Source organism: Mixophyes fleayi, chromosome 2 (assembly GCF_038048845.1).
Source record: "Mixophyes fleayi isolate aMixFle1 chromosome 2, aMixFle1.hap1, whole genome shotgun sequence".
NCBI classification, from domain to species: Eukaryota; Metazoa; Chordata; class Amphibia; order Anura; family Limnodynastidae; genus Mixophyes; species Mixophyes fleayi.
In genome coordinates, this window is record NC_134403.1 from 87,290,722 (window position 1) to 87,318,444 (window position 27,723).

Below are 27,723 nucleotides of genomic sequence, written 5' to 3' on the forward strand. Positions count from 1 at the left end.
TGGTTGTTCCCCTTTTAGCCTTCGGTAGAGACAGGAAATTAGAAACGCCCCTAGGTACTATATAATGCAACTCCTCCTCTTCTGTGTCTGAGTGAATTCCATGCATAAACATATCATGGCATATATAAGCATAAACAACATGGATGCCAATATTGCACTGACATGGAGTGTCGAGGAAATTGACCATTTCTGATTTGTTGCCATTATGTCTTCTTGAGAACGGCTAAACTTTGTGAGCAAGTGGACTCTTTCCTTTGTGCAGAGTCCAGTCTCCTGGATGGACTTGTTTTCAGCTGAGGGTAATCAGCTTTGACATTCTGCATCTGCCACGAGAAGTGCTGTGAGCGGCTTCAGATTTCCTTCTGCCTATGATAAGACTTGTTCGCTCTGTGATCATGGTCCTGCTCCTGGTTCCATCTTGACAATGAAGACTCCTGTCCTGTTGTGTGAGAATACTTAGAAACACTTTCCCCGTAAGAAACGCCAAAAGGACTGAATTGCATTCCAGACTGCTCACATTTCCAGACTATCTGTGCAATTTATTTGCATTCTGTGACCATGGACCCTGTGCTGCTTTTCACAGATGAGAAGTTATATACCTTAACTGCCAGCTGTTGCTTTTTTTAATCTTTTAAAATTTATATGCTTAGGCTCAAATGTATGTCTTCACCCTGACCCCCTTGATCCTGGTTTCAGGAAAACATCCTCCTTAGAGACCCACTGCAGTTTGACTAACAAGATATTTGTTAATGACAGTATTACCCATGTCATAGTACCAATACTACATCTCCACATAAGGAAGTCTATCATTCATATTGGCCCAGGCCTGTTGGTAGAAAAGAAACTAAAGAATGAAAGTGTTGCCATGTAAACAGTATTCTCTTTATATCTCCATGTTAAATTACTTGTGGGTATTTTCTAGCTCATTTTAGCTAGAACACTGCAGCTTCCAAACAATGCTAGTGGTTTGGTTTTATAAATCTGATTAGGTACTCTTTAGCATGCATGTGCCCTTATTATGCTGCAGCTCTACAAGTCAAGCAGTAGTGCCTGTTGTGTTCTCTACAACCCCTTAACTGCAGCACCAGCAAGACTCCATTTACAGTTTTGTAGGAAGAGAGACTGCTTAGCAGTGAATTAATGGATGTAATATTTTGTTTATCTACTTTGAACCCAACGGTGTTCTAACCCTGGGCAAGAAGAAAATACTGCAGGTAGTCCCGATTACCCCCTTTCTTTAGCTATGCTGCCTGCAGAATACTAGTTTTACAAGGTCACATATTAAAAGTTGCAACATTATGCAATTATGTAGAACAAATACAGATTTGGTGGTAATATTTGAAGAGTAACAAGAGGCCTCATCCAGCCAATGAAACAGACACTGGCTTTAGATTTTAACTTTTATTAAAATCCGACGTGTGGCGTTCACAGAACGACTTCAGTTCATTACAAGTTAAAATGGTAAAGTGGAAACTAATTTCCATTTACAGAGTTCATAAAAAGAGAATTAAAAACCAAGGACACTAAAGTCCCACCATAGCAGAATACACCGGTGCATCTGTGGATAAAACAGAATTGGAAATCAGTTAGGCACATTTCACACAAGACCTGTATTTCATTGCAATACTGTGATAAATAAAACCTACCCCTAGCACTTCATGACTTGACAATCATACAATCAATCTAATATATCAAGTAGCTAGTACATAGGCACACTTCTATAAAGGTCTTATTACAGCAAACAATTTCAATATGCAGGAATCTAAAAGCCTAAGGGTTGTTCAACTTCAGATTATAGAGTGTCTGCCACCATTATATTACTACTGATAGGGCCCCGAGCTCTGGAAATAACAGAATTACAGCAGCTAGACTGTTAGAAAAGGGGACTGGGCTATAAGGTAAGCAGTGGAGCTTCCAGAGGAGGGAAACAAAGTAACATGCTGGGAAAGTAGTAAAGAGGGAGTTGTTGGAAGATTGACAGCCTCATTTATTGTCCCATTTAGTAATGTGGTCAGTCAGCAAAATAAAACGAATGTCTGATAAACATGCCAAGCTTACATCAGATTCATCTCAATTCAAACCACAGCCAAACGCACAATTAAAACATGTAAAAAGGCAGCTAATGACCTGCAGCAAGATACGTGGAAAGCACATCATAAAAGACGTGTACATATCACACTATCTTTCACACAGTAGTAGTCAGGGAGACATGCGATAGGCATCAGTCAAGGGGAATGGGCAAGTCACTGATTTGATGTGGTATAATCATTGGTGTCAGGGTCAAGGATAATCATGGTCTTTACTTTTTGGGCTGTTTTGACTCTCTGGCTCTGGAACCTTCCAGTCCATCTTCCGCCCTTTTTCATACAGGGACTTCAGCACTTTGCGAAAGAGATCTGGCTCTGTTCCATTACGACTGAGCTCCAGGTACTTGCGATAGAGCTGTAGAGCAGTCCGTGCATCTTCTATGCTATCATGAGTCTCCCCTTGAATCTTGAGGTCTATAAAATGACAGCAAAGCAAAAAACTGGTTTGTCAATGAGCTTTTGAGTACTGCATGGAATCACAGCAAATAGATAAAACATAACCTGTCATTACCATACTAACTGCATCATTTAAAATATAAATCAGGTTCAATGTTCTCTGCACTTGAACTCTCCATTGTCAACTTAACTTGGCTGACCTGCAACAATTCAAGGGACTAGTTTTACCTGCCCACCCACAACATCTCCTGGACCTATACCATCCACTTGCCTGCGTTACCAATTTAGCATTCTCTGTTCTGCTATATTTACAGATATTGTGGCAAATTATTGGGCTTTTCCTTAACACAAACTGGTTACCCCACAAAATGAGAGCGATTGAAGTTATAATTCAAACTACTTTGCTGAAAGTGGATTTTTTGTATTCATTTTCCCTTACATCCTTGAAGGCATAAAGAAAAGTCAATCCAAGGGAACCAGTACCCCTGCTACAATAAAAGGCCCACTAGATTGCAGTCCTGATCCAGCGAGAGATTGACTGGTGTGGCACCGCTTCCTTCTTAGTGCACACAAGACAAAATTGCATTCAAACAAGTGCAACTGCAGACAACACCACACATCCAATGAGTGGAGTGCTGCTCCAGTGACAGAGGGTAAACAGGAAAAGCACCAAAGTCCTGGTTAATGTGAGGGGATGATCAGCTGACAAATTGCAGACAAAAGCCATTCATTCTTACTCTAGTGTTTTTTCTTCTTTTAAATACAACATGGCATAAACCTCTTAAATGAAGGAGAAAACAAAACAAAAACTGCGTGCTCACCAAGGAAATACCATGCTAGGTATCGGAGGGAGATCATCCTTTTGCGTGGCATGTGAAACAAGTATACTGTATCAATCACCTGATCTTTTGGCACCTGCACAGAATAATGAATTCCACTTATCATTTGATCTTTGTCTCACACCAAGACTCTACAAAATGTTCATGACATACCATTAGGTTTATGACACGAAAATCTTTCTGAAGCCCATGACCCACAAATTTCACTCCTACGTCGATGAGAAACCTCAGTTTAAGGTATGTGGATTTCAGAGTAGTCAGATGTTTAGATGAGATTTTTGCATCCAAGTCACCAGGCTTTATTCCAGAGTATTGTGTAAGGTAATCCACTACCTACAAGATAAGTCCTTTTTAGTATAGTCAAACACTATAACCTCATGTTTACTTAAGCAGCGCAAGTCCAACTGACCTGTTCCTGGGTAGAGATGTAATCATCGATGAATGGAACACCCTCATTGGCTCCTTGTCCCCTCACACAGGTTATACGAGCAACAGACATCTGACTGGGCTTTATTGTGGACTTTGTGCCATCACTTCGAAGTTCAGCCTCTTCCTGAAGTCAATAAAAAAACTGCATGTTGGTCTGCCAGTTAGATATTACATAGGACACAAGTGGGAAAAGACTCTTGGTGAAAGGCAAATACAGAAAACCTAGAATATAGGGATGTAAAATGCAAATTAGATCGATATGCATTTAAAACAAAGGCAATACATACCTCAGGCACCACAGAACCTAATCTTGTACTACAAGGTGAAACCAAAGCATGGTCAGACAATCAAATGCCAGAATTGTGGTTATATGTTGCAAACAAATAACACCCAAAAAACCCCACAACCACCACAAAGTTGTCAAGCAATCATTCAGCATGTATGTAGGAGATGGGCTGCACAGATGCAGTCTCTGAAGGAAATATATTGTGGCCTTTGCTTACTAATATGCTTAAAATTGACAGCACGTGTCATGCATCATGCAGGCTCGGGTGAGTGTCACACAGGGTTAATAAAAAAATAAATAAAAAAAAAAAAGACACCAAGGTTTTCAAATCTACCACTCATCATAGTAACATACATGCATTCAGTTAACTGGTCACCTACTTTCACAGGTACATATAAGACAATATTCAGTACATTTGGAAACAGACTACTATATTTTGTATTTAAATAATGCAGATAAATTTGACAGATGTCACTGCTCTAAATGAAAACTCCATACAGGAGATTGTTGTCAAGCTACTTGTGATGTGTTCCTGTGAAGTGAGAAGAGACTGTGGTGGAGACCTGAAACATGAACTAGTCATTGTAGAATATACATTCATTACTTGTTCTTTAGTGACAATGGTGGATTGTTCATTCAAGGTTACCTAAACTCTGTATTAAAATTCAGATCTAAGCCACGAAGGTTAAAAATACTCTTAAAACAGCTCTGGCGGAATAGGTCGTCTTCACACTATCGCAGACAGTTGCAGCTCCCAGCAAAACAAACTTTTCTAGGAGGCACGCCAAGGGCGTTGTCTGTGTACCCATACACAGCATTGTTCATTTGATCCAACAGGCCCTTGGAATGCCTCCTAGAAAAGTAGGTTTCCCCTCCCCTTCTGTATTACTGAGCACATCCAATACTTAGAGCACCCAAATAAAATTTAAAAAAGGAAAATAAAAAATAGCCAATGATGGGCAACAAGTATTACATTAATAGAGTAGTGTGGGGGTTCCCTCCTTCTTAGTTACAATCCTGCCTCTTTAGAAAAGTATTGCTGCTCCCAACACGGCAGCCTGCTGTACAGGAGTGAGGAAGATTGCTGACATTTAGATAATTATACATGAAGTGACTGAAGTGTTTTATATTATTCAAATACACAGCTCTTAGTTTATAATAATATCAAATAATGGCTGTTTAAGCACTAAGTGATTGAAACATGTTAAGTCCATTGCGATAAACCTGGTTTCTAGCTGTAGTCCAAGGAAAAGAATAAAAAAAAATATGTTTAAATTGTGTATTGTATATATATATATATATATATATATATATATATATATATATATATATATATATATATATATATATCATACACAGTATTCAGAGCATGAGTGTTATTTACCAACTTCCTGAAAGACTGAAGTCTGCACTAATCCATAGCATATGTATTCAGTAGACCAATGAAACAAAGTCTGACAAGTTTCTATGGTTTAAGAGATTGTTTGTAACAATCATTCTATAAAAGGGATGGAAATTTTGCTTTCACAATTGATTGTCCTTTGTACCTCAATATACAAGAGCATAATTTCCCACCTATTATGTTACCAAGTAGAAAGTGTATGAGAAACTTAGTTACCACATAAAAAAAAAGGCCAAAATGGTGCGATTGTGTCATACCCAGGGATTGGTACCACGAGTTAAGAATCTATTGAAAGACTGAACACCACTGTTAAAGATTCAATCCATATTTAGACAGAAAATGCATGCTAATAGACACTTCAAAACAGCAATGCTTTGCGCAGATGGACCTTACCTGATTGAGGGTAACAAACTCTGCATCAAGCCCCACCAGTTCCCCTGCCTGTGGCATCTCATTTAGCAACAGTGGAATAAAGGTGGCATGACACTTCCGTTGTTTCCTTGCCAAAGAAGCTTCTGCCAGCAGGACACTGGCTTCAATTGGGTTCTTAACTATGGAGGGGGGGGGGGGGGGGGGGGGGGGGGGAGTGGGGGGGAAACGGGACAAAAAAAAAAAAAAAAAAAAAGTTATTCGATGCCACAAAATAAATCCCACTGAACTGAAACATACAGATTCTTACTTGCTAAGGAGTATTTTGAATTCAAGTTTCTCTTGGTATAAAATAGTATGGCAGGAACTTTCCAGGTCATGTCAAATTGCACAGCCTCACACTGAGGGAAGAAAGGACAAGTGTGATCATTATAGTGCAGATCAATCCTGATGAATACAATACAACTTATATAACAGTCACCAATCACTGTTTTACAGTAGCTACATTTACACTTCTGATTTTTCTCCTCATTTTTGATGTGTTTTTCTGTAAGACATTTTTTAATGGCTGCAATAATTACCCCTAGTTCATTTAAATTTGCTTATCAGTGCCAGTGGACTCACCTTATCCACAGGTTCAATAAGGAAGTCGTTGAACAGATACCACTGCTGATGCGTAACCCCCTGTGGGGAAAAATAAAAAAAAATGAAAGTAATAAAAATGTAAGAACAAAGACCATTGATACATAAAACTTGTGTCCCACTAAAGAGTTTGCTGTTAAGGAACCATTACAAGAACTGTTGTGCTAATGTACCAGATTTGCAAGACTCACATCTGGTGCAAAATAGTGACTATGGGATAGAAAGATAGGTTTGTTGGATAGATACAGTATATAGGAGACAATTCTAAGTTCTGTGTAGTTCTAACCAACAATAAAGTTCCCACCCTATAGATCAACCAATATGGCAGTTTCTAAAGCTGTAAATGCACCAAAAGACTTCTCCCAAGCTGTGCTAACCCAAGACAGACCCTTACATAGGACTAACACTTACCTCTTTTCTTTGGTGATAAGTCTCTCCTACTTTTATGTGTGCTACCAGACTGCCACCCGTGCGAGGATCCAGGATATGGACAACAGTTGCCATGAGGTCATACACATTTGTCGCTTCATTCTCATCATCTGATGCACTTGGCTGTCGGACACATAATTAGTTTGCCTTTTCCCATTGACTAAATTATATTTTTAGTTGAATTATAAAATTATGTCAGTTATTCATGGATGAAATAGTCATTTAGTTATACTAGATATTTTCTGTGCAATTCTCATTCCAGACCATCTGCTTCAAGTACACCAGTAGAAGTAGCCCCAACACCATTTGGATCAGCTTAACTCTTAAAATATATTGTTAGTTTAGTTTGACAATTTGGTTCCTTTATAAAAACCTACAATACCCAGATAATCAGCTATTGGTGACTATAGAGCTATAGGAACAGTCAGAATAAGTTCTTGTAAACCCTTCTCACCTCCTCAACATCTGTACAGTTCAGAACATCCAGCTCTTTGCATTTAGAAAGTTTCATCTTTAGAGAATAAGGTACCCAGACATTCCGAAGCTCTTCCACTGACGGTACGAGGGGTGGAGGTGCGCCGTCAGTATTAAGATCATCCCTAAAAATGGAGAGAAAGTAAGATGCAGACTTGACAAAGCACTGGATCAGAATAGTTAGCTACCACCACCAATAAAAACACATCTATAAATTTAAATCAGCACCAAGGATTTTAAAATGTTGATCAGATTACTTCGTTTTAATCACAATTCTGTTTATCACTGCTAGTACAGTCATAGGCAGTGTTCTCACCAGTTTGCTGCACTGCTCTCACTGGGATTCGGAAACTTCAGTTCTGCTTTCCTCAGCGACTTCTTAAAAGCATACTGCAAAATGTAGTACATTCAGATGAATATGGGAGCAGTGCATGTGCAAACCGTAAAAGTAGTATATTTCTACAACACAGGAATTTATAGAAACTGAAGTTAGTAATCCTAGTAAACTCTGAAATAGAAAGTACATATGTTCCGATTGTCATTGGGTAGTTTCCACCTTACAATAAAAAAAACACTCAATTCATAGGACAAGTTGAAACAGCTTCACCTTATTTGAGACAAAGGAATTGTAGGATAGATTTTATGATCCACAAGGGTGCCCCGACTTCTTATTTAAAATTAATGGCGGCTCCAATCTCTTTAGTCAACATAATTTCAATAACAGATGTATCCATCAATTGGGTAAAAAACAAACTTAATTTCTGGCTTTTCTAATATAATATTTTTAATTTGTACTTATTTACATAAAACTTACTGTGCAAGTGAAAACTGGAAGTTTGAGGTAAATGCAGCTTCAGAATAAAGGGGATATTTTAACATTTACATGTAGTTGATCAACAATGTAGTACACTTGGTGATACCTATTTTTTCATTGAAATACATCTCCCAATTGATTAGATGGAATTAGAGAGAAAAAAAAAAAAAAGTCTAGACCTTTTGTGCCTCTCTGCTAAAGGGAGGATTAATAGCTTAGCAGATAGCTGCAACATTGTTGCAAAAAGGGAAACACTAAAACCCTCCAGTGGCTAATTGCAAAGACTTATTGCAGGGAGGGAACAGTTTTTTTGTTTTTTTTAAAAAAAGCTCAGACTACTATCTTTTCAAAAGGGAATTAATACAAGTCAGCTGAAATCTACATATGAAATGTAGACATGTTACTATATGCTGCTTTTCTATGAGGCACCAGAGAAGTTACTGTCTAAATATCATAATCTAGTAGTAAGTTTATATTTTGACCCCGTTGGTGAGGTACACTCAAACTACATACTCATTCCAAATTACCAGTGGTGTATCAGGTTTTACATTTGGTTGGCATAGTTTACCATATTTATGTTCAGCAGAGAGGAATGTTAGTGTAGACAACCGTACCTCTGCTTGGGTCTTCCAAAATTCTGCCTCCTTTGTGCTGTTAACTTCACAGTTTATGACAAGTACATCAGGGAGACAGCGAATGTTACGTGTCTGAACCTGTATGGGGGCAAAGATTTAAAAAGGTCAAAGGACTATAGTATGCAGAGCACCACCCATCAGCTAAATATAATATAAGTAATTACATCCTTTCACAGACAGATCTGATATTAAACTGTTAGGCCAATTTACAATAAAGCGAAATTAAGTTAATATACCACCAACATATATGAAAACAATGTATAACCATATTATATGAAGTCATAGCAATGTTCTCCTTAGGAACAAAAATCCTACTTTATAAAGGAGCAGTCAATCCATTTCTCATCTGTTCTCTTATCACAACCAAAAGTGTCTATAGAAACATGAAGTCCTACTATTTTACCCAGACCTAAAGAGCTGATTATTATAATATAGAGGTGCGGTACAGAAACTTGAGCTTTTGGAGGGAGTCTTAAATTGCACAAGCTCCCCCTCCATACTGCATAGACTGCCAGGACTTTAGTAATTTTTTACCAAAGCCCCAAGGACTGCTCCATCAGCAATGGAGAACAAGGAACAATTGTAGAGGGTGGGCATCCTTAGTTTCCCATTGGACTCAAATTCTTTTCTCTATCACAAGCCTAAAAATTCCATTTTATCCTTAATCCATGGGGTGCACTGGAAATATCAAGACATTCAAAAGCTTACCCTGAGGGAGGGTACACATTATAGCTTAGCACCTTCCTTCCAAAATGGACATCTTAGTTTAGTCAACATACTTGCGTAAAAAGTCCAGGTTGCCCCTCCACAACTTCCCAGCCGAGGGGCCCTGTGCCATCCAAGAAAAACCCCACCAATATGGTAGATTGTGTAGTCACATTTTATGGGAACAGGATGTCTTGGCCCAACATAAGTCTGGTGTATTCCCAAAGTAATCAACCTAAAAGTGATCTGTCAGGATGCTGGACATGGAAAGTTTAGGGCAACGAACAGTTTTGACTTCATGAAAGATGAAACTGACTGGCCCTCTGTCTTGTAGGTCTGAGTGCCAGTTGTCTGAAAGCAAACTGATTGAAACTTGGGACAGAAACCTTCAAGGATCTAACCCCATCCAGACCCTCCTGGAATAAGGAGTAAACAAGTCAAATGGAGGTTGAAAACCTTTTTCCTTCACACCAAATGTAGATTTTCCAATCCCTGCGATAGTCCTTAACGCCCGAAAGCCAGTTGCTGCCAGGAAGTGTCTGAATTATGCCATCAGGGAAGCAATTTGCTCTAAAGATCGTGGTTTCAAGAACCACTGTAAATCTTGTGATGATGCAAAGGTTCCTGAATTAAAAGGTCTGGTCTTCGAGGCAAACTCCACTAAGGGTCCTCCATCATGCTGAGAATGTCCGTACCATGACCTTCTTGGATGGTCAGGCATCACTAGAATCTTGCATCTTTACCTTTTTGCTATGGGATTGAACAGGTAAAGGATGAAAGTCCCAAGATACTGACATGGCACATACCAAAAAAAGCCCTTGGATCCCTTCACCTGGAACACTCCATCTTGTGGAGTAACATATGCCATCATGAAGACATCTGTCTGACCCCACCCCTATTCACCATCTTCTGGAACACTTCTGGGTGAAGGCACCATTACCCAGGGTGAAGGATCTGCCTGCTGGGAAAACCTGCTTTGCAGTTATCCACACCTGGATGACTACTCTGCTCATTGCATGATCCTGCTAGTTTTTCATGGACGAAGAGACAGACTCTGCAAATAGTTTAGTTGGCTGCCCATCAGTCACTAGATGGTGCACCCTTGGCTAAAGAATTGACTAATAAAACAATGGTGAGCTTTGTTTTTCCTCCAGGAAGGCCGGTGGTGAAAAAAAGGCTGGGTGGGGATCTAAAGAGATCTATGATGCATCTGTGAGAAACTATTCTTGTCACTCAAAACATATTTGGTGGTGTGAAAGAACTGGTTCTGAAGAGAAGCAGATTGCCTCCAGGCACAGGAGATCCTGGGTTGGATGGCTGTCTTGCGAACTGTGTAAAAGCTAGGGAGTGCAACATTTAGATCCCCAAGCACCCCTACTGGAAAGCATGGCCGATGGTCATCTGCCTCACATAGTGAGGCATAGGTTAATTTGAATTGGCATTTGGATGAGGCAGAGACATTCACAACTGTCCCTCCTCCAGACTTAATCCAGTACATACAACTCATCCCAAATTGTAAGTAAAGGGAGGGAAAATTATACACTGTGTGCACAAAATAGACAAACAGCAAACACACACTTTCCTGCTGCTGAAGAGGATGGAATGTGGGGAGAAGTAGCAGCAACTGTAATTTTGGCAGGCTTTGCCTCAGTGAGGGATGCTTACCACAGTAGTGGTGCTGTATATGGAAAGCCCCTCCCTCAAGGCCCAAAATCAAGGGCCTGCTGTCATCCATAGGGATTGCCCCCCTCTTACAGCCAACTAACCCCAACCCATGACAGCAACTCCATCCCAGCACCAGGGCCTGACTACGGCTAAAACAGTTGGCACCTGGTACCAGAACATGTATGGGAGAAGTGAGTGCAGATAGTGACTGGACCATCTGTAGCAGCAGGGGCTGGGTGCACCCTGGCAGCAGTCCCTCTGCTTGCTTTAGGCAAACATCTGACACTCTAGCAGAAGACTGAAGTTATCAAATAGAAAATATTTTAAATTCCTGGCTGCCAACGACAGGAACACAGATTCAGCAGGCAATTTAAAAAAAAAAAAAAAAAAAGTCAGCAGCCAAAAAGTATAGAGAGTGAGGGTCTTGAACTTTTAGAGGGAGATTTAAATTGCCCAAGCTCTTGTACTGCAACTGGTAATCATTTACCATCTCCTTATGAATCATATAGTCTATATTCATTTTATTACTTTATATTGTTGGAAGTTTTGTTCCCAACTAAGTTAACATCTATCTTCTATGATGTGAATATTTATGTAGCTCTTTATTGATTAGCTGAGACCAAGATATTTAACATTACTATTTGTGATGTGGTTATATGAAGCTGTCAATGTCTTCTTGAATTATAGGTTACTTAAGGCTTATATTTGCTAAATTGCTTTAAGACTATTGTTGTGAGATTTACTGCTATTAGTAAAACTCTCAATAAGCCATATTTATTTCCTTTATGTTGTAATGTTTATATATATATATGCACTACAGTTTTTACTAGTACAGCTAATGCCTTTTCCTTTTTAGATTTGATCCACCCCCTCCCCCAAACAAATTTTGTGGGATCTGCATTACAATACACATTTGTTTCAATTTAAACAATACAATATATAATATTTTGCTGGGTGCTAGACAAACAGGATCCTATGCACAATATGAAACACCCTGGTCATGGAGGGACCAGATGAAGATGTTAAAGGAAAATGTAAACATTTTGGCATCACATAAGCATTAAATTGCTGCTAAACTATGAAATACTGCAAGCACTTACTGTGGGCTGGTATTTTTCACAGTTCTCACACCAGGCCTGAGTGTTCTGTTCTAGACAGATGCTTCTCCTCAGCACCTCCACAAATTCAATATCTGGACAGATTTTGTCTAGCAATAAAAAACAAAAAAAACAAATTAAAGTTAGTCTCAACTGGATAAAGTCAAAGTTTAGGTACAATTGCATTTATCTAGGTTTACTTTGTCTCTGTATATTGATTTCTATTACAGGAATATTTATGGCTTATGATTGCTCCATAAACCTATGTACTTTGGCATGTTTGAAATGAAGCCACTTTAGCAGGGCAACGTAACAATGAGATTCAATTGGACATCGAAAGGAGAATCTGGTGGAGGACCACACTTCTAAGCACATTGCCCAATGTAAAAGGAGGCTTCAAACAAGAGACAAGATGCCTGAAATAAAAAGGTCTCCATGTCAGTTCACTCAAGATTAATTTAAGCCAGGCATGAGGCATAACAGAGCAATCTCTTAGAACAAAAAAGTTCTTTAATGAAAGAGGAGGCTCTAAAGGGGAATAAGGGACTTTAGGAGTCTGATTAAATCAGACTGCAGGGGTATCACCAAACTGATGTGATTGAAAGTACCCTTGAAGCTCCAAGTGGACATAAGGGAGGAAAACAAGTTACCCTTAACTCAATGAGCATTGCAACAGGGCTGTGCTTGGAGGTGCAGTGAAATGGAGTTACTCCCTTACAAACCTCAAGTCAGGGTTGAAAATCTGTCCCAAACCCAGAACCTTCACCAAAAAAGGATGTGGTTACAGCAAATAGTGGACTATGATTTAAACAGAAATACTGCTCTACTAGAAAAAGGTCTAAATATATATACACACGTACTAAGATTTAAATACACAGTACAACTCCTATGAGATCAGAAGACAATTGAGCTCATTCTGGTGGCCAGCATATAAGAGACAGATTTCTTTGCGAATGTAAAAGTATAGATGGGCATACATTAGCACCAGATTTGTATATGATGCCAAATATGCAGAGCCATAATGGTATACTATAGCCATCATGTCAGGTACACAACTGTCAGCCAACACTTAAGACTACTCTACTTCTGCCCATTAGTTTCCCACTAGTTACATTGTAACAAATAAAACCCAGATTCTTGCAATTGGTAAAGGAGCTTGAAAAGCAGAAACTGTAGCATCTGTAAAAAGAGTGTAGTTATGCTGGTAACCAAAACAAATCTATACCAACCCCTGCTCCCAGTCAGTATCCCGATACTGCTCTGTATTACAAACCACTGCACAAAGCAGGATAAACACTGAAATAGGCTCCTATAGTCCAGTGTCTTGTCTGCTCTGAACCAATTTGTGTGCCGAACAGGAGTGTACAAGTAGCCCCATTCATTATTAAGCAATAAAGCTGCAAGTGCAGAGGAAGGGGTGAGTTTGACTGTTCTCTATTCCTACAACAGAGCATACTGTGGTTGGTCATACTGAAATTAGCAGTAAGCACACAGCCCTGTGTTTTCTTCAGCACCTATTTTCCAGGTGCTCCACCCAGCTCCTGGAGTCCCATTATAAAGTAAGCCATTGTTTCTCCTTGTAGAACAGGCAATATGAGAGCACTACAACCAGCAGTGTGTGTTCAACAACAACTAGTCGTGGCAGATCTGGGCAATTACCTACAACTTCTCAATATCGCAAAATTACTACACTACCCCCACCCAGCTACTTCATAATGCCACCTGGTTGGAAGAATTTGCTGGGGAGAACACTGCTGCCTTCATGTAACCAGCAGTCATTTCTAAACTTTGTGGCTGCAGCTTGGCAAGCACTTGTCTTCTGGCCATTACAGGGCTTATCACTACACTGAATGTAGTTTGAGCCATCAAGTCAGTAATTTGTTATGGAGTAATCCCCCTTCAACATTGGCCCACAGCCTGTATGGTGTGCACCACTCAACTAAGTACATACCATTAATGTTGGTCTCTGGGTAAGACAAAGTGAAGAGCAAGGTTGTTGACAGGCGCACTGTTTCTTTACCACATCTGCACATACTGCAGTTTTCTACTTCACATCCACACAGCTGTCCAATCACAGAACCTCCTGACGATGCAAAAGAGCTGAAAGACAAGCATATCAGTTTCAGGATCATGAAAACCTATGAAGCATGTTCCTTTGGAATATAGCAGGCCAATGCCACAAAATGTGTACAGTTAAAAATGTAGGTGGGCAGTGGAGACAAGGGATACGTCTGCAGCTACAAGACAAACAAACAGAGCAGCAAGCAGAAACAGAAAAACCATGTAGTGCCAGTGTGCTCTCCCAAGACAGTTTGTCTACACTGGCAAATGTATTTGTTAGTTATAATATATATTTTCTTGTACAGTTTCACCATATGTTAAACGGTCATCACGCAGCATTCTTATACCTGGTACTCCCACCTCGGTAAGCCTGTGGACCTTCCTGCTCCTGTGTCTCTTGGTGAAGTTGGGTCAAAAGGAAGCGACACCAGCTCTGGACCAGACGACCTAAATTCACCTTCCCTGTAGCCTCATCTGAATCAGCCAAAATAAGCCCCAATGCTGCAGCTTCTGGGATAGTCCGGAAGGCCCGTAGAAAGTTAGTGGCCTTTGAAGCAATCAAATATATATTTTTTTTAACAGCTTCAGAAACTTTGGGTCAAGCGATCACTAGGTATTCTTTCTACAGAATAATCTTTTAAACAGATAAAAACCAAAAACCCACGACCAGTTGCATAAGTTCATAGAAGCATTTTGTCAATTCCCTTTTAGTTCATTTTGTTGCTAGTTTTGAACATTTTAACTCTGACTGCTTACAGGGTGGCTCTCTACACAAAAATATATCATACCAGTGTCAATTAACCAAAATCCAGTTTCAAGCAACATGCCTACAAAAAAAAAACAAAAAACCCTAACTTTCAAAATGACCCCTATACCACCCTTCATGAAAAAATCTGAACTTGAGCATTGTACAAAAAATAAAGTCAAATGTTTAACCTCAAACCATTTAAGTACATCTCATTTTATTAAGGAAAGAATTTTTCTCCTATACCACCATTCAGTGTAGCCTCAGTTATGGCTTAACGGATTCATGAGTGAGGGTGGAATCATACCATTACATGTGGCACCTGTGTATGTTGTGAAGCTATGTTTTACAATTGCCAGAGAGCACTTTCAAGTTCAAAACTAGACCTGGTTGTGTGCCCACCAAGACCCCTCATTTCACACAACATTATATCCAGTTTCCCTCCTCCCACCAAATAGACACAAGTGTTAAGCTTTTAGTTAATGCATTTTGATTTCTCATGATTCTACTTTCCTCTCTCTTCAGCCAAATTTCAGATCATTTATCTCATTGCAGATTTTTACTCGGATATTATCAGTGAAAATCATTCCATAGTATTAATACCAGTCACTATTACAGGGGCGTTGATGAAAGTCCTGTTCTAGCCACCAAATAAGGTTAAAAGATTGCCATATGCTGCTCTATCCTCATGACATGCAGTTTCTAGAACGAGGATAAGGCAGTCATGTAGAGTATCAAATGGCATCAGTGTACACACCTGCCCTCCACCAGCTTTTTGCATTGGATTAATGCAATTCTAGCAAGCCCAACTAAACTTTAGTATAAACTTATGAAACATCTGTAAGAGTTATTTAGAAAGACAATATACTGACACCCACCCCAGTCATCTTCTGGCTTTTGTTTACTCATGTAATTCCACCTACTTGGCAAGGGTCTCCGCGTGACAAATCCAGCATGTGGAATAAGAAACCCAATTCACAACTCAAGCAGAACTCTTTCTGGCAGAAGTGGTTTTGGACCAGACATCGTACTGGTTCAAGCAGGTAAATGACCTAGGGAGACAACATCAACATTAAGAGAATAACTTCCATGTCTGGATGATTAATAGAGGGCTGCCATGTATGTTGGCACTATAAAAAGTAGTGTTAACACAAGTTTAGTAGAGCCAGGCAGATATTAAACCAAACTGATTTCCAAGCCAGTCATTTTACACATTTTCAGCAGCCAACTTTGAACTTGAATGCATTGCCTTTTTAATATAAAGTCAGTCTTTGTCTAACTCAGATTTGAAAATAGATCCTTTTGTGGGGGTGGGGGAGAGGGTTTATTAGACCTCCTTAGTGATGGCCCATTATAAAGACAATCCCACTTGAAGAAAGGACACACCAAGGAGCCAAATTATATAATGCAAAGTTAACCTCAGATCCTCAGTAGTCAAATAAATACAATCAGTTAAATATAGATTTTGCTCAGAAATGAAGAGTCACTATAGTCAATTCATCTCCCCCAAACTTTAATCTAGTAATGAGCAATGAGTATTCTATAAAGGCAGTGCATTTTAATAGAGCAGAGAGCTCGTCAAAGTGCATTGCCCATAGAAACGAGTTAATCACAAGTAATGCTCACATACATGCTTGTCACTTGATTGAGCAGGTAATGACCTCCACACTACTAACAATGGAGCTGAAAAGCAAAGCAAGGAACTACAGTGGAACTGTGCCACTGCTGACAGGGAAGGCTTGCAGTACTAAGAGTCAGCATATCAAAGCAGAAAATAAACACAAGTTAGTCCATCCCAAAGTGGTACTGTGTTTAGTCTGAATTTCTCATCAAGTTGGTTTTGTCATTCCACTTTAATGTGACCTAGGACTTCTAAACCTTTGCCCCTCAAATCACACCCTGAGTGTGGCATTAGTCTTCAGATTTTCATGAAATACAACTTTCCTTACCTGGAAGGTCACAAAGTAGGGTGGCCATTTTACACTGGATTTGTAAACAGATCCTTATGGCATTTCCCATCAAGGGTCAAACAACTACCCTTCTTCGTAATAGAGGTGTAAAAAAAAAAAAAAAAAAAAAAAAAATCACTGAGCAATACTTCTGCTGCATACACCAAGTATGGTTCTCTGGTATATTTATGGGTGAAAGTGAAACTCTGGAAACGTCTGCATCTATGTGTTATTTAAAGATTAGTAAAGGCTTATTTTGCAAAGAAAGTTATGTCAAACTGAAGCCCACCTAATATTAGTCAGCAATATGTGAGACTTCTTGTGCAACACATCTAATGCATATTATTAACTTGTCAAGACCCAGTCTCTAGATGCCAATCCAGCATAATTGCACCACTTTTATCACAGCCGACTACACTGAAATTTGTCCAGTAACACCCACACAAAACCAGACAAGCCCCCTGCTTACCTGGATCATGCAGTTGCAGTAGGCGTTGGGAATGTGAGGCTCTAGGCCAGCAAACAAGGTTTTATTGTAGTGCTTAAAGTCAAAGTCTTCTAGACCAAGTTTAGAATATTTTATTGTTACCTGTAAAAATAGAAATACTTTTAATTCTGTGGACTTCAAAGGGTCACATCCCCTCCCCAGTAAATCATTTTACTGGATCTCAACATTTTGGGAAAGCCAACTTTCCTTGTATTTGATATCAGATACAAATGTTTTACACATTTATTTTTAATTGTGCTGTCTTTGTAAAATGCTGCATACCTGTTGATATACAAGATTCTATGCAACATTTAATACATAAGAGTACCAATAATATTCTTCATCCCTCCTAATGCATAACTGTAAAATGTAATTTTGAAGGTCTTGTACCCATTCATAAATGGATAAATAAGAAACAAAAACAAAGTGGCAGTGGTGCCCTCCCAAGCTTGGTTTACCAGACACCATCACTGGGCTGCTGTCCGTGAAAGCATGGGGGTGAAGGCCCCACACATTACAACTTGCATGTTTATTGCAAGATGCAGTGTCAACACTATGAAAACCAGGCCGTGCCAACAGATCCAGTAAAACAGGATTAGTTGGCATTAACATTGGCTCAAGAAGTGCTGGCAAAGAGGGAAACTAAAGTCAAACTTTATTTCAACCATGATATACCTTTAAGAGTTAAAGTTACTCCCAGTGAACCCAATGCAAGTGAAACTACAAGACAAGTTATACTGAAGTAGTATTTACTGCACCTTCCGATACTTTTTTGGCACCATATAGAGATGGGGCTCCTCTTCTCTTCCTATAGGAGATTCAGGTACCTGGTTAAAGTTGTCAAAATCATTTTCCAGTTGATATGGCACCTACACGGCAAAAAATGATGAGATGATCAGTTTATAAGATGATATAACACCAAACATTTGTTACACATTTTAATATTAACACTTAAGGGCTACAGTGTTGCTTAGGGAAGCATAAGAAATTAGACTAGACAGAATGAAGAAAAACATGTCAGACATTAGGAGTTCGCTATGGTTTGACACTACTGGCAACAGCAACATATGAAAATTAGACAGTGAACTTTAAACACAGCTTATTTTTCCCCTTACATGAACATTTGTTTTTGTAATAATATTCATAATAGAACAAAGGCAGACCTGATTCCGAAGCTTTGTTCTAGGATTGGGGGAGTAGCCAATGAATCCAACTTGCTTCATTGTACGGAGTATCTCAGGATCAACTGGAGGAGCCCGACTGAAGGAAGAGACTGGTTATTAAATGCTGGAACATGACCACTACTGCCCAAGTTCTTAACGGGTGTATTCAAGATTTTTTTTTTTTTTATTGATTTCGTTTTTTAAATGAAGCTGTCAAAGTGAGAGCATTTTATTTACACCAAGGTCAGATTATTCCAATACATTTTAATTTTTAAGTGTACCAGTTTCCCCCAAAGGAAAGCACTGGGTAAAGCTGTACTATCACCTCAAAATATGCTACCAACTTGCTCCCACAACTCCTAGTTAGATCCATGTTTGCTACATGCAGACAATTTTTTTCCCCCATGGCTCTGCTTTAATACAGAACCTGCAAATCAATAAAGCTCACCATCTTTTAATGGCAGCAGTGGTAGGTATAAACTTGATGGTAATGACAATGTAAATACAAGTAAATCAAATATAAAAGAGAATCTTAAACAAGTGCAGAGAAGATAGGATTGCAGTACAATACAAAAAAAGTGAAAGGTTAGACAGATCCCAGTGACTTCCTGTATTAGGGCTGCCTTTGTCAGTCAGAAGTGAAGACAATAGCACCATGAGTAAATAAATACCATCTCAAGATACCTCATAACATCTATAATACAATAGGATATCTATACATTCAGTGGCTTCTTTATTAGGTACACCTTTCAACTACTGGGTAGGACCCATTTTGCCACATACTGAATTCTTTGTTAAATAGATTTAATAGGGTGTTGGAAACATTCCTTAGTGATTGTGGACCATGTTTGTATGGTAGCATCATGCAGCTTCTGCAGATCTCCAAAAGAACACATCTGGGATGTGATGGCATGGGATTCAGATCATGACAGTTGAAGCCACTGAAGTACACTGAATTCATTGCTCTGTCTGTGGAGCCAGTTTGAGAAGATGCGTGCTTTGTAACATTACATGTTATTCTGCTAAATATTAGAAGATGAGTAGAAGGAATGTGCATGATCAGCAATAATGATGTTCAATTTGCATTATGGAACCTAATGTATGCCAAGAAAACATCTTCAACACCACCACCAGCCTGCACCATTGACACAAGGCAGGATGGAGCCAAGGATTCATCTTATGACAAATTCTGACTAAACTGTATGATGTAGTTTCTACAGTTTGCAGCTGTCCAGTTTTAGCAAGCATGTGCCTACTGTAGCCTTAGTTTTCTGTTCTTAGCAGACAGAGGCTGGGGACTGAATTGCCCACTTCAATGTTCGATGTGCTGTATATGTTCAGAGATCCTCTTCTGCTTACCATTGTTGCAACACATGGTATCCTTCAGCTTTTCCCAATCTGGCCATTCTCATCTGACCTCATTAACAAGGTGTTTGTCCACAGAAATGCTGCTTATTGGATGTTCTCTTTTGTGCCTATTCGATATAAATGCTAAGACTTGTGTGAATCCCAGGAGATGAGCAGTTTCAAAGATACTAAAATAACCCCATCTGGTACCAACAACCATTTCAGTCAAATTAAAATGCTTTTAAGCATTGAGATGTTAAGGATTGGAGGATTAGAATATTGTATTAACAAGCAGATGACACTAATAAAGTGGCCACTGAAGGTATGTAGGCATGTAAAAGTACATTACACACATTTTGTAGGATTTCTTGTAGTCAGCTTTCTTTTAAAAGAGAACTATCCAAGATGATGCAATTTCTGAACATAACTCATACTGTCTGCCAGGCAAAATGTACAGATCGGCATGATGGTGTAATTTGAGGATTTATATTTGGATGAAGTTCTCCTTTAAAAAGCATAGACCAATTATTACAGTGACAGTAAATAAAACTAATATACCGAGGAGCAGGTGTGCAGTTAGCCGATGGCCAATCAGAGAGCAAAGTTTCATTTATCAGTGGTACAGGAATGAGAGACAGAGGCATAAGATCTTGATTCCAGTCCAAATGTGGCAGGTTGTCTACCATGCAGGGCAACGCAAATTCTGTGTCACGGGGATAAGTATTAAACGTTGCTTCTGGGGTATCAGCCCATAGATGAATGCATCCATCAGAGTCCCCAAAGGCCAGAACTTGTTTGCTAGCAGACACATCAAAGGACATGATAAGCTGGCTTACTGTGCTGACATGGAATATGTCTGCAGGACTGGCCAGACCAGTGGGTTCACAGAACTGACACTGACCTGTGAATGACAGGAGGGTGGGATTAGATTTACTTTAGTACATTTGTCCTCTTAAGGACTTCAGCCCTAAAAACACATTTTTACATTTCACTTGGCACATAAGATCAGTAGTGATATAGCTGGATGTAGGCATCAAGATAATAAATACCTCACTTGAAAATATAAGTAACCATGTTTTTTTCCCCCCCACAAATATATCTGATCTCTTCCATAGCATTGAAAATGTGTAGTCAGTTCTACTACTATAGATTCAATAATGTGTCTTCACAACATGACTGCAATATTACAATAGCAGCATCAAATGAAACGTTTTAACATTCTCAACTCACCACGCTGGGAGATTATAGCTAGTCGGGAAGTGTAGGTAGGAACGAAGCGTAGAAAGAGGGGATCAATGTGGACCTGCAGAGGCGTGATAGCCCGCATCATGCGCAAGTCGTACACTTTCAGGAAGCGGTCACAAGCCATTACGTTCATGCGACTGGAGAAGCCACATGTCACCACAAGATTTCCATGAACATCAAAGTCAGATAAACTACCAGAGTAGGCATCAAACTCATGTTCAACATTAAAGGTACGCAAGTCTTGAAGAGAAAGCTGGAGAGTGCAAATCAAAATCAATGGAGTGAAGAGGCATTGTTAGTCCTGACAGACTTAAGTTATGTATTGTGGATTTAAAGGTGAAAGTTGTAACAGGTATTTAAGATCAGCCTTGTCTGTGTTTTAAAAGTAAAGGCTAGACATAATAGGACACCCCTTGCCTCCCTCAAACCACCAATGTCTCTTCCATTATCACACTACAACTCGTAGCATGACCTAGTCTGCTTGGAGAGGCAGATGTACAGCAGCTAGAGAGAATTTTAAACACTAACAAAAACACGAATCACACCCTACAAAATGAATGCAATATTGCTCCATACAAGGTTACCTTTCAATGTGTGATCAGTGTAGTTCTGGTTTTTTTGGAACATTACTTACTAAAGCCTATATGTGGAGTTGACACTGAAGAGGACATACCTTTCCAGATGCGTGTCCACAGAAAAAGAAGCGGTTGGATTGACGCATAACTGTGATACCAGAACCTTCAACTGCATACTAGAGCATAGGAAAGGGGAAGATAATAGTTAGTACTATAGAGAAAAAAAAGTGCCCATGCATGTTACAATATCACTGCATCTCTAGCACTAAAGACTTGACCAACAGTTATCCTATCAAAATCTAGAAGTATCCAGCTAGTAGATGCAGTTGGAACACTACAGCTACTGGACTGTGTGCATAGTCATCTTCTGACCACACCAACAGGCTCCAGTGCAGGGGCAGGACCACTGCCTGTAAATAGATTTACACCTGATCATTCTAGATAGATCAGAAAGATTTCTCCCATTTAGGAAGAAAAATATGTCCCTCACATAGAATTTGGCCAGTTAGTGTTGAGTTCCCACCAGGAAAATGATATTAATTTATGTGTAAGAACACAATGTTTAAACATACTTTGATTTAATAGAACAGTAAATCAATTATTGAAAGGATGTATGCAAGGCTATAAACATTCATAGGCCCACAAACCAAGACGTATATTCCCAGCCTCTCCAAATGGCTTATAGTACAGCTAGTTCTCAGGAGAAATATGTAGTGCAATATTGCCAACATTTTAGAAACTAAATAGCAATATGAAACAAATCTTAAACTATCAGCAACTATACCCAAAACTGTAATACAGCAAAGTTCAGACAATTGTATGCCAAAAAAAACCAAACCAAAAACTCACAAGTCAGTTTCTGTTTGTTCAAAAAAGTTTCCATATTTTCATTATGTATAACCCAAGGTCTCTAGAAAGATCCCTCATTTTTATGGGTTTCTGCTCTCCATATGATGTAATTTGAAGTCTAAATATTCCTACTATTTTTGGTACTTTGACACTAGTGTACTATGACTGCATATAAAGAGAAACAATTTACAATATAATGTTTAAGTGGTACGTTCTCCAGGAGTTTGTTTCTTGTTGCACCACATCAAATTCACACATACGTGAAAACAGAACACATAACATAAGACAATGTGCAAACACACATCAAGACTAGGCTGCTGCAAAGTTTCCAGAAGACAGCACTAACAATGTGCTTCAGGATTCTACCAGTGTAAAAGATGATGTATGAACAACGTCTTGTATTTTCACAATCACGAGCTGCAACCTTTCCACGGCTCTTTAAATTAGGGTGGCTTTGAAATCATTCATAGGAAGGTTCATAAGATACTCAGATGCCTTAATGACGTATCCTTACTTTGGTGGCCTGGGCAATTACAGTCACCAAAATAGCACTGTAAAAGGGACCTAGAGATTTACAATTTATAGCATCTGTTTAGGACAGTACTTCTGCTGTAAGTGTATTCCTTGCTCAGGTGTCATTTCCACTATTCTACATTTAGGGTACGTTCTGTATCGTACAACACTTAAGACAATAAAACTGAAAATTGGGACAGATCCCTGCCCTTTGAGAGCTTCCCTTCCCCAGTGTTCAAAAACATTAGCTTAAAACTAATCCAATTACAGAGATTTAAAAGCAAACCATTAATTTGTTTTACCCACTTGCTGGAGGTGTTTCAGGTTGTTTTATCAAATACACAATTTTGTTTCTAAGTACAGTGTATTAATGCTACAGTAGGTCAAAGCATACAGAAGAAACATTGTTTACACCATTATAAATACACCTGGATAATGGCAACTAGCACAAAAAAAACATTTTGTATTCAGTTATTTCATCTAACACTGGAATTTTCAGCATCGTAATACATAGAATTAGATAAAGAATTACCTTCTGTGTTTCCTGCACAGTGTTCAGATCCATCTGGACAACATGATTTTGCATGCCTCCCATGAGCATAGTGCTGCTATCTGTGAGCAGGAGACAGTGATTGTCTACACTTTCATCCATCCTAAGGACAGATAAAATATAGAGAAACACATTTACTCAAGTCTACAAGTTTGTGTGACAAATATTATGGACAGTGTAGATGTATTGCACTAGACCAGTGGTTCCCAAACTTTTGCAGTTTGTGGCACCCTTAGAGTCTCCAAATTTTGTCAAGGCACCCCTCCAAAATAATTATTAAGCAGTCCTGTTTTAGAAGTAGTTGGGTCAAAAAAATGTAATAAGTATTTAGGTCAGGACAGAAATACTTATTTAGTTGTATGTAAAAATGCCCCCTCTGCATCCAGACACTCTGCCCTCAGTCACTCTGCATCCAGACACACTGCCCCCTCTGCCCTCTGTCACGTTGTCCGCCCTCCTCTGCCCCTCTCACGCTGTGTCCCCCTCCACTGCCCCTCTCACGCTGTGTCCCCCTCCACTGCCCCTCTCACGCTGTGTCCCCCCTCACGCTGTGTCCCCCTCCACTGCACTGCTGTCACACTCCCTCCTCTACTGCGAGCCAGCCATAGGAAGAAACAAAGGGCACAAACTTACCAATCCGCACGGCGCCGGGACCCAGCAGACTCCTCTCTCCCGCAGCTGTCACTGAATATCGACATCAGTGACAGCTGCTGCGGTAGAGAGGAGTCTGCTGGGTCCCGGCGCAGCGCGGATTGGTAAGTTTATGTGCTCTTTGTTTCTTCCTATGGCTGGCTCGCGGCACCCCTGTGACAGCGCCGCGGCGCACACTTTGGGAACCGCCGCACTAGACTATAAAATAATGTGAAGAGGTGGCATTATACAATTAAGCTATACGCTTTGAATTAGAAGACCAGGTGCTCGCTCCAAACCATGGACTGCAACAAAATTTAAACAGATAGAAGCTAGTTTATGAGGTTTATCCATTCTGTGCCAAATACTGTGATCAAAATATGGTTAGAAGCACAGAAAGCCAGTAACTCACATATAGTCAAAGACAATCAGTCCTCCCCGTGTCATGTATTTCAGGTTGTTTTTTGTGAGGAAGAGAACCCCACTCTCCATACTCTGGATTTGTCGGATGTCATTATTAGCATGCACTTGGAAAGATGAATACCTCTCAAGGGCAGGAGAGAAGAAGGAGGTGGCATGACCCTATGGAGAAGTGTAGCATTATCCATTGATTATTGGAGATATACATAAATACAAGCTTACTTTTATGATTCAAGGCATCACCAAGTAAGTTTCAGATATGGCAGCTGCTGCTTTCCCTCCTAAAACCTCTATTTAACTACTTTACTCTCCCAACAATACAGTATAAATACCAAACAGTATACAACAGAACACATTAATGAAGACTTCACTTATGTACTTTGATATAGTGTGGGTTTAATTTAATTTAGAGGACAGAAATATATACACTAAAATTTGCTTGAAATTCATTTTTTGCCAGTAAACCTGCTTTTCTCTTTCAGGTCAGAGAACTGTTTGCTATGGTTTTCCCTCTACATACTGTATAATGTATATTGCACAGGGGGATATAATCATTCTGTACAACAAGCTCTATTTTACTTTTAAATATGGCTTACATTAAAACACATATCCATATAGAAGTATCTCATACAAGTCTGAGAGGAGAAGATTCTCCTACTTAACAGGTTATATATAGGTCCTGCAAATAAGAGGTTGTATGTTCTCTCTGGCCATTTAGCATAATATCCCAGTGGGGGAAAATACACCAAACTGAGCTAGTGTATATAATAAGATAATTGTGGGCATATTAACTATAAAAAGGACAAATCCTAAAGCCAATTAGTCCAAACACCAGTCTCTGCACCATTTTATAAATGCCAAGCAATAAAAATAAGAGTTAGACTATAACGTACCTAGGCATGCCAGGTCAAAATAAACACTGATAGAAGACTCCCACACAAAACATAAAACTCACTCCATGGTTGCCAACCCACAGCATCTCCTCATGAACGTCGAAGTGTACAGCCGAGACAGGAACACCAACTTCAGACACAGTTGTGTGCAACTCCGAATACATTCCTTCCATGATACGCATAGACTCTGGGACAGGAAGCCCGTCCAGCCCAACTCTTTCATGGTCTAGCTCCACTGACTGCAGAAGACCAGGGTTCATGTGGGGATCAAGTACTGGATCCAAAGAAGCATGTAGAGTGGGGCCATACTCAGCCATACCTGGGTCCATGCCATCAAAATTCATGATGACTGGTATATACGACTGGTGAGTAACTGAAAAGACAGCAATTGTGTGAACCTTGGATAATCAAATTGAACAGCAGTTTAAATTTAGGATACTTAAGTTATACATTCCAAAAGTTGACAGATGCCCCTGTTTAATTGTAGTTTAAAATTTGCTGATCTGCAGTCATAATAAAATCCAATTCGGTAAAGAGTTCTGTAAGCAGAGTTCTACAAGAGTTACAAATTACTTGTCTCCATACAAATATGAATGTTTTCTTCCATTGTGACCAATTAGTTATTTAGATACTTACTCCACCCATATGCTTAAAGCCATAGCCAACGCACTATTACAATACTAGTGCATCAAACATTAGGCTAAATAATTTTGCAACACTAGTTTGCACGGATAAAACAGACCTACTGAACAAACTCTTGAAAATGGATGTTAATGTAGTAACAGATGCCAACTTGGGGAAGGCATAGCCTACCAGTAACACAGGCCAGGTTGAAAGGCCAGAGAACAAGTAATTGAATCTACATTCTAGACCATAAACACAGTTTAATATAGGGAATGATTCTGAGACCCTTTTAGGCTTTGGGTACACCAAAGCTCCAACTAACTTGGGTCCAATAGTATAAATTACAAAAAGTACAGTGGGGTAAACTAAAATTTATACACATTAGGCGCATTTCTTGTAGTATTATAATGCAATAAATCCAACTACAATACATTTTCCCCTGAATCAAACATCACTGAAATTAACGAATTTCTTAAGTGTACCTAATTAAAAAATAGTGCATAGCAAAAACTGAGAACTAATTTTATAGCCTATAGTTAAATCACTCCAGATTCCAAAACAATAAGTACATAAACACCACCGTTCTTGTTTTGTTTTTTTAGTCTCTGTGGTACACATTCTACAGGGCTGGATGTGCTGCACAACAGAACATGTTGGGTCTACAATGAGAATAAAAGATGCTTTCTATTGTTTAAGCTACATACAAATTTCTGCCCTTGCAAGTGAAACAAACTATCACAGGAAACTACATTTTAATATGCTGGTATAACTATAATCTGGCAACACTATTTTTGTTCAACTCAAGCTTCCAACAGGAAGGACTGTTTTCCAACCAAATTATATGAAATACTGTAGTTTCATGTTAAAATAAGCACTTCTAATCATGCCCAGAAATAGTCCTTCTAAAAATACAGCCAATACTAAATTAATTGTTTCCATTGCAAACAAAAGTGAAGAAATCATGCTGGAAAGGTACTAGCTCCAATTGATAATCACATCTCAATAGCCACTGCTATTTGTAAATAAATGAAACACTGCTGTAAAGAGGACGCAGTGAAAGTATACTTGGGACGGGCAAATACAGCGGATACTCCATAACACAAAATGCCTCCTCCATCTTCTTAAACACTGCACCAGCTCCATTATTACCTGCTACGAGCCCATCTTTGTATGAAGCCAACCTCGCCACAACCTATCATCGCCTCCAAGCTCAGGATGATGGACAGCAAACTGCGCCAATCAGGATGTACTGGAAAGACGCAAGAGAAAAAAGAGCCAATCAAATGCCTAGTAAGAGAAAGCAGCTGGAGACAGCTTGTTGCCAGAAACAGTGTAAATTAGATTTAGGTGAGAGCGCAGTACGGAAAGCGGAAGAGTCAAACTTAGTGACGAGGAAAATTAGT

The 27,723-nt window shown here is 39.3% G+C and overlaps 1 protein-coding gene across 2 annotated transcripts; it reads right to left on the reverse strand.

The window, feature by feature from the left end:
* Positions 1–1,386: 1,386 nt before the first annotated feature.
* PAN2 (poly(A) specific ribonuclease subunit PAN2) lies at positions 1,387–27,558 on the reverse strand. Of its 2 annotated transcripts, none has more exons than XM_075199544.1 (26): positions 27,470–27,558; positions 25,759–26,069; positions 24,796–24,965; positions 23,736–23,856; positions 21,940–22,017; positions 21,252–21,519; positions 20,580–20,922; positions 18,675–18,771; positions 18,270–18,380; positions 17,494–17,613; positions 15,999–16,127; positions 14,678–14,877; positions 14,221–14,369; positions 12,273–12,379; positions 8,782–8,880; positions 7,670–7,743; positions 7,334–7,478; positions 6,862–7,002; positions 6,433–6,492; positions 6,119–6,209; positions 5,833–5,990; positions 3,732–3,875; positions 3,476–3,655; positions 3,305–3,398; positions 2,304–2,501; positions 1,387–1,558 (listed from the first exon to the last, which is right to left on the reverse strand). In XM_075199544.1, exons 2-26 carry the CDS (start codon positions 26,038–26,040, stop codon positions 1,524–1,526), a joined length of 3,594 nt encoding a protein of 1,197 aa, XP_075055645.1. In that variant the 5' UTR covers positions 26,041–26,069; positions 27,470–27,558; the 3' UTR covers positions 1,387–1,523. The 2 variants fall into 2 exon arrangements, with proteins under 2 accessions (XP_075055645.1, XP_075055644.1); XM_075199543.1 differs by lacking the exon at positions 27,470–27,558 and adding an exon at positions 27,386–27,447.
* Between the last annotated feature and the right edge of the window lie 165 nt (positions 27,559–27,723).